The sequence below is a fragment of the Perca fluviatilis genome, chromosome 15 (assembly GCF_010015445.1).
Source record: "Perca fluviatilis chromosome 15, GENO_Pfluv_1.0, whole genome shotgun sequence".
NCBI lineage: Eukaryota > Metazoa > Chordata > Actinopteri > Perciformes > Percidae > Perca > Perca fluviatilis.
The window spans coordinates 27742914-27754656 of NC_053126.1; the positions used below are offsets into that span (position 1 = coordinate 27742914).

The following is an 11743-nucleotide window of genomic DNA, read 5'->3' on the forward strand; positions in this document are numbered from 1 at the left end:
TTGTCTTTGTTGTAACCAAATGAAGAAGTCGTACACATAGCGCTGTATACTGCTACCTATAGGCATGTCGCTACAGTCTTATTAGGAGTTAAATACTGCCTGATTAGTTATTTTGTAGCTTGTGCAGCTGAAATTGGCTAGAGACGCTCGGTTGCTATATGACAACAATGGCTTTAAGCCGAGTCTTGAGCAGAAAGCAGAGCAGTAGCCTAACGTTAACATTAATCAAAACGTAATTTTCATGTATCAAACTGTGAAATATATGTGTGTAATATGTCAATAACTGGGTGAATAGAATCCTAAATGTTACTAAAAATGTTACAAAAATCCATCTTTTCTCCGACTCGTAGTATTGTGTGACAAAAAGAATGCAACAACCCGCGGTTATTCGTTTTTCGACACGGATGTGACGTCACGCTCGAGCTACTAGTCGCGATTACAAGACAAAAAGAACGCACCATTAGTATCAGAGAACAGCTCAGACAGGTCATGTGGGTGGGGGCTGGGCTGTAACATTCCTTTGTGATCTCCACTGGCTGGATTCAAGGGTCACCACTATAACATTATACCAACAAGCCTTGTATTAACAACAATACAAGTTCCAGTGTGCAGTTAAGTGTTAGTTACCTGCCATCGTGAACTAAAATCCATATTTTCTATGATTATTGCAGAATAACATTTACATTTTAGACGTTAGGCGTTGGTGTCTTGACCCAACATAGGGATGCCTAATACATTTTTAAGGTCACTGGAGGATATTTTAAAATAAGTTGGATACCTTTTTTGGCTTACTGGTTTACTATGGCTCTCTCTTTGTGTATAGTGCACCACTATTATTGATTTCTATTGCGTGTGTTTTGAGTGTGCGCGCGCCTGCCGGCCTGTGTGTGTACAGTATGTTCGTTTGAAGTCTACCTCACCCACACCTTGCTTTCATTTCTCCTTCAAATATTCATGAAAGGCCAAGCCTCTCATATTTGATTCATGCTATTCTATGCACTTATAACAATTATTAATCATAAATCCACACATTTTTCCAGAACTTTCAACTAGTTCAAGTAGTCAAAAGCTCTTGAGTCCCTATTTTTTGTCACAACTACATTTTCAAAGGTCATGAATTAACTTTTTTAGATGGCTACAGATGGAACCAAGTGGGAACCAATGGGCTTGAAGCTCAGAGCCACAGACAGGGTGGGAGGCCAGGAAGTATTTAGCAACGGACCAACAGATTTTTTGTTTTGGACTTCTTAGTTGTTAATAAGAAATATGTAGAGTAACATCAGCCTTAAGAAACAGTACTCAGTTGGTCATTACTCCAAGTAGCAAATCTGTACCTGCGAGTACTGGCCCAATTCAAGTACTGATTGTATTACATTGTAATGTGCTCAGACAGTAGTAGGGATAAAAAAAATAATAAAAAAATAAAATCTCCTTCCACACAGTCTCAACATTAGAAGCTTCACAAAGACAGGATTTAGTTGATGGCCACTGGATTTCGACTTATTGGGCAGGGAATGTATTTTCACTTATTTTGTACAGCTGTATGTGTTGTGTAACGCCCTGCATTATCAATCATTCACCAGTTCATCGTTTCCAGATAACAGTAGCTGTGTATGCTGTGGGAGCACCGACTGCTGATGTGTTTAAAGGTATGTTGTTCTGACAACACTGGAGGGATCATTAGCATGAACCTGTCAGACATTACCTTCTCCCATTCCCCCTAATGCACCGTGACTTTGAATCATCTACAACTCCGGTTAGTCAAATTCTCAGCCATCTTAAGTCAATGTGTAATGAATGAGGCACATAAAATAAAAAGACATGTTTCAAGCAAATAATGCCAAAGTTGCTCAATAATTTATTCATGTTGACAGTCTACAAAAACACAATATACTTGATATAAAAAACTATTTAATGTTTGAACTAACTAACCAACCAAACATCCAGCCAACCCTGGAATACACCTAACTGTGACAAGCAAACGACTTTGGTAAGGAGTGAAAAACTAATCTAAACTTGTATTGTTGGATTGTGCAGCCTCAGTGCATAAGTGTGCAAAGGTCACATCGGTATGACATACCTAACTGAACATTGGGCAGTTACTAACCTAGAATAATCTGAACAGATATATCTTTTGATCAACAAAAGTGTTGTCTTAATATCCCCAAAGGAGGTATTTGGGTGAACATCATGCAACATAAAGATTTGGAGTAAAGTGTGACATTGAAACTTTGAAAGGAACAGGAACTTTGCTCAGGCCAGGCCTGCAGGGTTCTGTTGGCACGACAGTACTGGTTCAAAATATCCTTCAATATTGATGCTAGGGCATCAGTGAGTGTTCACGCATCAGCGAGTGTTCGTTCATATATTGCACAGGTTTTCCTCTGTTGCCCCCTCTGGGGGCTGTTAGTCTCTTTGCCGTGCTGCTTTAAAGATGGGACATGGGGGGTGGGGGGGTGGGAGGGAGGAGTGCTCAAGAGCAGACACTATCCCAAAGGAAGCAGATGTCCAAATGTCTATAGGGTGAAGGGAGGTGTTACCATTTGGAACAGGCTTGAGAGCCAAAGTTTGCGACTCGTCTGGAGGACTGACAGCTTCCCCCTGGTTTCCGAGAAGGCTGCCGAGAAGGTCCTCAGACAAGTCGTGGTTCAAAGAGTAACATCTGTCCCCAAGCAACGCAGCGATCTTGCCGCCTCATCTCTTCTTCTTGCTGTGTCGGAGCACCTTCTTCCTCTTCAGGATCATTTCGTAGAGTTTCTCCAGGCCGGGCTGCAGGCCCTGACCGTCCAGCGCCGAGCAGCCCTGTGTGTGGTGCAGCGTGGACGAGCTCAGCTCGTGGAGAGCCAGGACCTTCTCCACCTGAAACGCAGGAGGCACAAGACAGGACGTCAGTCACAACCAGAGGTCCCGTTCACTGAATATTTCCTCCATTTGGGGGAACAATCGGAAGGCCATCTGTCATTTCGACGGATTAGAACAGTGAGGGTGATCTACCTTACTATAATAATTTAGCACTTTGGAACCAGTGCGAACAACTTGACTCTCTGCACCGTGCATGTGTGTGGAGAGGCTGCAGACGGGCAACATTGAACATGTATGCTATGCCGTTTGCGGAGCAGCTACACCAGGCGGGAGAGCAGCGCAATAGTCGTCCGTATGCGCCATGGAGGTCCGCTCTACAAGCGGAAAACTAGGCCAGTCTTCTTTTTATATTTTTTAGGGTGAAACACCAGAGCAGAGGATATTAATGATGGCGTGAAGAGGAGCTGCAGCTTTCATAATTAGGCAGCAGCGGTGTACGTTCATACCATTGCAAAATGTCATGGCAGTTGAGTCTGAAGTTTCTTTAAAAAGCCTGATAATTATCACGTTGTTGATAAACAAAAGTGGAAAAAGAGGGATTGATGCGATGGAGGATGAAGGATAAGCCACTAATACTGATAATAGCGCACCGTTTAGACAGAGTGGCAGCAGTGTTTAAAGGGACCTCCGCTGTCACTGAGGGAAAAAATATGAATCTGCTTCGTGTGGCGTTGACATAAAAAGTGACCACACGGTCGGCTAATCTACAAGCTTGTTCCGCTTATTTTAATATATTAATGAATGAGCAATTTAAAAAAAAAATATATTAAACACATCTTATCATTAAAATGGAAACTTACAGGTAACAAAACATTAGGATGGAAATTAGTTTGGCCCCTTATTGTTTTTGTTCAATAAAGCTATTGTTCATAAATTCATCCTGGTCTATAAATCAAGCAGTCATGGCGGCTCGCACAGCATTTGAATCAGGACGATTCAGAAAAGTATCATTTGAGAGATATACCCAGGAAATCCAACCGAGTACTGTGCCAAGTTCCATATGTAAAATCAGCTATGCATAATGGATCTCTGGCTAGCCATTTGTTGTTATTTCGGTAAAAGTCTAAAAAACTAAAACAATACTTTGTCTAGATGTCATATCCAGTATAGTGACTAGGGATATAGAGATGATCGGCCCTGGCCGATTATCGGGTGTTTTTTTTGGCAGTTTGCAAATGATCTGTATCAGCGTTTTATTTGCCTGATAACCGATGAAGTTAATACATTAAAAAGTGGTCTACTTTGGCTCGGTTACAGCTCTGTGTCAGTCCCTCACCACTGAGTCTGACTTAATGTCCCGAATTTATAGCCTATTTATCACATATAGCCTACAATTAGTTAATCCCCCAACACTACCTGACTCTTACTGGGTATCATGTTGAAAGTTTCTCATTGACTGCATAATTGCTTAAAGCATTTCAAGTTTTGTGTTGGAGTTTGGAACATTCCAAACATTCCACTCATATCGGTCATCGGTTTCATTGACTACTAGTAATCTGTATCGGCCTTGAAAAACCAGTACGGGTCGATCCCTAATAGTGACATCTTTAAATATCGTGTTTTTTTCCACAATACAGTTGAAAACCCCAAAATACTCAATTCACAGTGATATAACATAAGCAGCAAACCCTTTGATTGGAGAAGCTAGAACTGCACATTTGGCATTTTAACTCGACAATAAAACTTTAATGGTCAATTAACTAACAAAATTGTTGCCAATATATTTTTTTCTGTCAACCGATTCAGCATTTTACCTGAGAAATCAGCTCTACGCAAAAAAAAATACCAACCATTCGTGTAACAATAATTACCTCTGAAGCCGACATGGCGCCATCCAGGTCCTGTTTGTTTGCCAGAACCAGCACGGGCACCCCCTGGTTCTCCGCCGAGCGGCTGATCCGATGGAGCTCCACCTTGGCCTCCTCCATGCGCTCTGCCTCGGCCGCGTCCACCACGAACACCAGCCCGTCGGTCCTCCGGGTGTACGACTTCCAGAGGGGCCGAAGTTTGTCCTGGCCGCCGACATCCCACACCTGGAACGTGGTGCTGTTGGTTTTCGAGTTGCCCATGGGCACTTTGATCCGCTCCATGTTGAAGCCTTTGGTGGGGATCGTGTCGACAAACTCCCGTAGCTTGAGTCTGTAGAGGAGGGAGGTTTTCCCTGCAGAGTCCAAACCAATTACCACGACGTGGAGAGACTGGAAGCTAGGGGCAATTTCTGTTAACTGGTTCCCCATGTTTAGGTCCTGTTGAGTGGATATTCCCTCTAAAGATTTAAAGGACTAAATGATTTCCTTTGGCGGGGGTCCTTTGGTTTGGTTCCGTCGAACTTCCACTATCTCACAGTCTTCCTGGGTCACTTGTCTTCACGGTGTCCTCGGCAGCAAAAAAAAACAAAAAGTGTGTCTGGAGCCGAGGAGGAGGAGGAGGAGCCGGTTTGGCTGGAGAGCAGTTCACACTCCTGGCCTCACTTCAAAGGCTGGTGCGGCTGTAGTCACGGAGGGCACTGGAGAAAGAAAAAAGAAAAAAAAAAAGAGGGCGAGGAAAACATGAGTCAGCTATTTTAACAAGGGCACTGAGCTGACAGTAATTAGACTAACGTTAGCTGAGATTTAAGCTGCGTTTTTTAACTATAGAAAGACACGCATGTAGGTTTTGTATAGGCTGCAGAGTTAACCAGTAATATAAAGTCCGTGCAACAATTGTTTCGATTAAACTATATACTTGGTTTTGTGTAAAAACAGCAGGTTAAACTAAAAAAAGCTTTTGTTCTGACAGACTGCACAGTGAATGGTGAGCCATTGTATTTGTTTGCAAGGCAGAAGGCATTGTCAGGAGCTGCTGCGGTGTTTTTTCGGTTTCTAGCTTCCCCTGCACAGAACTGGAAAAACAGCATCCAGCGGCAGATAAATCCTGTTGTGGCTTTTTGGTAGCGTCAACTAATGCTAATGTTAGGTAACATTAATGCTTGTAATTCGGTTAAAAACACGGCCTCAAACACGAGCAAAGGGAAAACGGCTAAAGAGACAATTGTAGTTTAACAAGTTACAGTTTAGTTACGAAGTTAAAATTCATTAAAAAAAGTAGCTATATTATCCTCTTTACGGTGTGCTTCGCGGCGGAAGGACTCAAAGGAATGTTGTCGCTTGTCGCTCCAACAAAGTCAACACACGCAACGTTAGGTTATTAGACGTTGGTGTAAAACAAATGTAATATATCTCACCTGTCGAAACTTCCAAGCTCCCTAAACTAGTGAACATCGTTGCAGTACGACGAATTTGCGAACAGTATCCAAGTTTTAACGCCCAAATAATCCCGATAATTGTTTTTCAAAGCCGGGGTCGTGTGGCTACGACGTTGGTCCGACGACGACTGGCAACAGTACAGGCAGCAGCGCTGGGAAAAGCACGAGCAACCCCCGCTGCTGACGTAACAGCAGCGGGCGGGACCACGGTGGGCGGGGCGGAGAGAGAGGACTGGAACCACTAGGAACCATGACACATCTCTAGTCTGTAGTATTACAGTAGGCCTAGGCTACTTTCCCTGTGACTGTGGGGGTTCATCATTTTCTGTACAGGGGTTGAGTCCGTTTATGGTTGAATGTTTTCAGACTTGTGTAATCATTTAAATATGCTTTATTTTAAATCACAATTAAAAATGCTGCACGTTGTTGAATTGGATTATGCTGCGTTGGAAGAAGCAGGCCTATTCATACCTTTTGAGGAAAACTAACAATGCCATAATAATAATAATAATAATAATAATAAAAATACTCAATTACAAGTAAGTTAAGAGTATCAAATTAAAAAAGGAATACATTTAAACTTTTTGACATACTGTTGGGCAGTTTTACATGCAACAATGCATCTACATTGCATCATATTCTTAAAGATGATCACAGGTTCTGTGTGTAAATATAACCTGCAAATAGAAACTAAAGCTGTCAAGTTAAGTAAAGTAAAAAAAAAAACACAGTATTTGAGAGAACAAAAAAGTTGCGTGAAATGGAAATGCTTATTTCATTTACAGTACTTTGTTAAGTGTAGGCTACTTACTTTCCACCACTGTTTGACCTCAGGCTAGCTGGGATTTAACTGTTTTTTGTAGTTGTTGTTTATTTTTTTTAAGTTAATAATTATGACCTTAAAGGACTGCATGAAAATGTTTTGGGTGCGGGTCAGCAAAGGGAGAGGGTTCTGGGGGTTCTTTGGGAGAGTCTTTAGTGACTAAACTTCTCTACAGAGACGTCATTTGTCCCCATCCGACAGAAGCTCCTACCTTTACTTTATTTCTACATCTTCTCCATCATTATGGGGCAAAGTGAATTGTACCAATGCACTTGGCTAGTGTTATATTACTTTAAGATATTGAGGGGAGAGTGTTTCAGTTTTTCTGTTAGTCAAAGAAAATGTTAACGATGCTGAAGAGGGCCTTGCTTTAAAATTTTAAACTTTGTATGGGCCAAGACTGGGGATGTGAGTGGCCACACCATTCTCAGAAATGGCAGCACACATAGTTATATTGCCCCCTCGCTGGCCTGGGACATCCACCGTGGCCCGGAGGCCAATAATATTACGGCCACGTCTTCGGCCCTTGGCCAGGTAGAAGCCAGCTTCGTCCACAAACCCGAGGATGTGAGGGGTCTCGTTTCCTTCCAATGCCATCATTCTCTACAATAGAGTAAAAAAAGAAAACATCAAATCAGTCATTTTAGAAGAGTATCACACACACACACACACACACTAAATGAATAGGTAAATGAGTAAATAAAAATAAATATATGTCTTGCTCTATGCACAGTGTCCTGTCCTATACAACATATAATTCCATCATTGACTGACTACATACCTGTTTTCCCTGTGAAAGGTTTGGATGATGGAGGAGACTGTAGAGCCGAGGCACATTAGGCTGCACTCGGCGACCTGCCTCTGCCATTGTGAGGCCATGGTTGATGACATGGTCTATGATTGTGGCCCGAATTTCATCCGGGACAGCATGATGTCTTCGTGCTCCTCGGCCTCTTCCCCCTATTCCACCACCACGCACCCTTACTCCTCCTCCTCTTCTTCTTCTTCTTCCTCTTCCTCTTCCTCGAGCAGGCAGTTGCCCTTGTTCATTTACTTGGCCAGGTGCCTCCATGTTCAGAAATTGTACTGGTCCTGCATGGTCAAGCTCTATATATATATGTTTGGCAGCATTCACAATCATGGACAGCACCTGTCAGGTAACTGATTGGTCATCTGAGATCTCCTTCGTTAGTCAAGTTCTAGTTTCACCTAGCTGTCAATTGCTGTAATCAATTTATCAAATGTTCCAAGAGAGTCATATATGATATTCAAGGTATTATGTTCTTGACAATTGAACAGACTATTGTGCATGTGATGACTTATACAATGAAATGATGCTGACACGTTTTGGAGAGAACAACCATTAGACTGAGAATCAACAATCAGTTTAGATCAACAAGATCTATTCACTTGGAAATTGTGCTAAATGTAGGCTACCTGTACTTAATCATTTGCAAAGATGTACAGATACATTGAGTCATGTACTAAGTCATTTGCAATTTGATGAAATGAATGAGAAATTCAATTCTGTTGTGAACAATTGCCAAGTGGTTTGGAGGTTTGTCCATGTTGTTTTGAGAATGTCATTTCTGTTTCAAGAAATGAGTCAAACCAATGGAGAAATGTCCTCACCCAACATTATGATGTGTTTCGTTATGTCTCAATAAAGATTTTAATAGTCAATATTTCAGTTTTGACCTTTAATTAGCACAATTTCACAGAAGCCCTAGACCTTCAGGCTGAATGTCACAGCTCCACAGAAGAGTGATCTCATAAAACATGAGTTCAGACATGTCCATACCTCTCAAGTCTCACGCATTGGGCGTGAGACACGCGCATTTCAACCCGTTCACACGCTCACACACCACACACTGTATTTCTTATGCAGAGAAATTACCAGGATAACGCCCACCAAGTTGCGCCGATATTTTTTAAACAGTGGAACAGGGTAGAGGAATCAAGTGAGTTCCCCATAGAGTTCAGAAGGCCCTGCTACATACTACATGTACATAGCGGAAACCCTGTTGTATGTCTGCCCTATTTCTGATACTGTGGCGGCAGAAATCACCATAGAGGAAACACTGGGTAGCTTTTGCACCTATTATTATTATTATTATTATTATTATTATTATAGCTACATGTTGAATCGGCTGCAGGGCTACTCTGACAGTTTTATATTTTTTATAAAGATACCCATTTTATAATAGGCCTACCCATAATACTTTTAAACAATACCCATAATAATTTGGAATATTTTTAGTTTTTTCTTTCCTTTTATTTTTACCGCACAACCTCCCGGCCTCCATTGTGAAAACCTTTGGCCTAGGCTATTTCATTATATTTTATCCAGACAATGCATAGTATTAATTATTGCACACACACACCCACACACACACACACACACACACAAAGAAATGCTGAATTCAATAAAAAAACTCCAGTTTTTTCCAACCTGGACCCTATATTCCCAGGTTTTTGTGTCTCAGTCACTGATAGAAACAACAATCTTTGACATTGGTCCAGTATTAAGCGAGGTTGCTGCAGTCGGCAGCGGCGAAACAAGCTACAATGTAAGTTAATGGGGCAATTGTGCAGGTTGCATTTTCGTTCACAAAGTGCTCGTTTTGACACCGACTGGCTCAGATTAATATTCCAAGTGTCTGACAACTAAAAAATCAGTTGTCAGAATCAGAATCTTTGTGAAAAAATCTGGGATTTTTTTGAGGCCATATATCGCCTAGCCCTACTTCCTACTAACACAGAGTATGTCAGGCAGACCCACAGCTGACAACCATGCAGCTAAACTAATTGATGTGGTGGAGACTTGGGAACTGGGAAAGTTGCTGCATGTGTCAACAATGTAGGCAACATTGTGGCTGCTAACTCTCCCAGACGGATGGACTTGGACTTAGTCAGCTGATTGTTAACTGTTGATAAGCGGTTAACACGGGCGGGCTGTCGGTCAGGAAAAAAATCTAAATATGCATCCCTATTAGGATAAATACAGAACATGAAGTCCTGTGGGATTGAACGTGTTGTTTGGCCCCTGAAGCCCAAGTAGTTGTTTGAAGTCACTACCTTAATAAGTCAAAAAACAAAAGGCTAAGAATCTGAACACATTTAGGTATTGCCCTTCTCCAGCTGACCATCCCCAAAATGCACCAGAATACAGGAAATAACATCTACCAAATTCAAAATTTTCTGGGGGAGCACCCCCAGACCCTCCCCCCCTCGCCATTTGCACCCACTCATGCACAAATAGAGTACGGGGGGAGGTTCCTTATGCATCTGTGCCCAGGGGGACAGTAGTTCAAACTCTGTCACTGTATTAATACATAACTTCACTGTATTCATTTATAATGTAACATTATAGCATGACATTTTGTCAATAATCGTCAAGCACAGGCGACTCTGCGTGGTGGGAGGGTGGGCCCCCAAATCAAATTCTGCTTAGGGCCCCCAAAAGTCTCGGGCCGGCACTGCTCCGAACAGCAGCAGACTCTTTTTTTCTTTCTCCCTTTTCTGCCTAGTGCCGCACGTGCCCGCTCGCGGTGTGAAGCGCGTGTCTGCGCTATTCTTGGATATGCACTTTACAATCCCTGCTGATAGACGGCTTTTTGTACACGCTCCGAAACAGACGTAAAAATATCACACTTTCTTTCTGTAGTCTACCGTTAGCTAGCTATTGTAAATGTAGGCTACTTTTAAAATGCCATATTTTACCTCTGGGCTCACCAAAACGGATGTGAAAGCATATTAACCATTCACTGCACGTGATCGCTGGTAAACATATTAAATTTGCTCTGCTAGTCTATCGTTGAGGACAAGACCCTGTAGCCTGGTGGTGGGGGAGGCAGGACAGCCTCCCCAAATTGTCTGCCCTTTCAAACTCCTACCTGGGTGTGTACATGCCTCTTGGACACCGTCTGAGAGAGTTTTCTCCTGTGCAGGACATGCCATAAGTCAGGAGAGGTGTAGTATCTCGCCAGAGAAGGCAAATATGGTCATTTTTCTGCTAAAGAACTGCTAAAGTTTGAAGCTGGTTGGCATACCAACTCAACATTTATTTTGTTGTTACTTGTTAATAGTGTTAACAGTTACACTATTAGGCTACCACTGTAACTGTTATTTGTTAATTTGTTGTAGTTATGTGTTAGGTGACTTTGGTTTACTTATTTAAGTACTTTAAAACGTTCATATATTGTTCAATTTAAATAATTTTCCATTTTAAAAAAACTCCATAAAAAAAAGCCTTTCTTTTGTCATTTTTCAAGAATCGGTTTAGGAATCAGATAGGAATCGGAATCGTTTTAAAAGTACCGGTTCAGCATCGAAATCGTAAAAATCCAAACGGTACCCAACCCTACTGACAACATTATGGAAAGGATTTCTAAGGAGGTCGACCTCTCTGTTAAAGGGTAAGATCCTTTTTTTAAACATAAAAACATCCGCTAAATTGCGTTTGCTATTTTAGCATCGGAAAATACACTTCATTCAAAGTCGACAGAAACAAAAGAGCTGTTTCTGGTTAAACAGAAAGGTCTCACAAACAAATTTGGCATGTATTTTGTTAGTCCTGTCTCTGAGGATACGAGCCAGTCTCTTGACCCTGTCAGTAAATAAGGCCTCTGGCTTGGAACTTATCCCCTCCAGGTTTCTAAGGGATAGTGCTGGGGTTACATATAGTATTCTTACCCATATCATAAATCTTTCCATAAGACAGGGTGTTTTTCCAAATGATATGAATTCTGTCAACTATATCAAAGATTTTTGAGCATCTGGTGTATGAACAGGTGGAGGAGTATCTCATCAGG

The 11743-nt window shown here is 41.8% G+C and overlaps 1 protein-coding gene across 1 annotated transcript; it reads right to left on the reverse strand.

Moving 5' to 3' along the window:
- Positions 1 to 1835: 1835 nt before the first annotated feature.
- LOC120575170 (ADP-ribosylation factor-like protein 4D) lies at positions 1836 to 6259 on the reverse strand. Its single transcript, XM_039825822.1, has 3 exons — positions 6086 to 6259; positions 4674 to 5368; positions 1836 to 2859 (listed from the first exon to the last, which is right to left on the reverse strand). The coding sequence occupies exons 2-3, from the start codon at positions 5097 to 5099 to the stop codon at positions 2695 to 2697; spliced, it is 591 nt and encodes a 196-aa protein (XP_039681756.1). The 5' UTR covers positions 5100 to 5368; positions 6086 to 6259; the 3' UTR covers positions 1836 to 2694.
- Between the last annotated feature and the right edge of the window lie 5484 nt (positions 6260 to 11743).

Excerpts from the sequence above, each read along its gene's own strand:
- LOC120575170 (XM_039825822.1), bottom strand. The coding sequence starts at position 5,099 with ATGGGGAACCAGTTAACAGAAATTGCCCCTAGCTTCCAGTCTCTCCAC. Across the intron at positions 2,860-4,673 it reads GCGCCATGTCGGCTTCAGAG|GTGGAGAAGGTCCTGGCTCT; the intron begins GTAATTATTGTT and ends CCTGCGTTTCAG.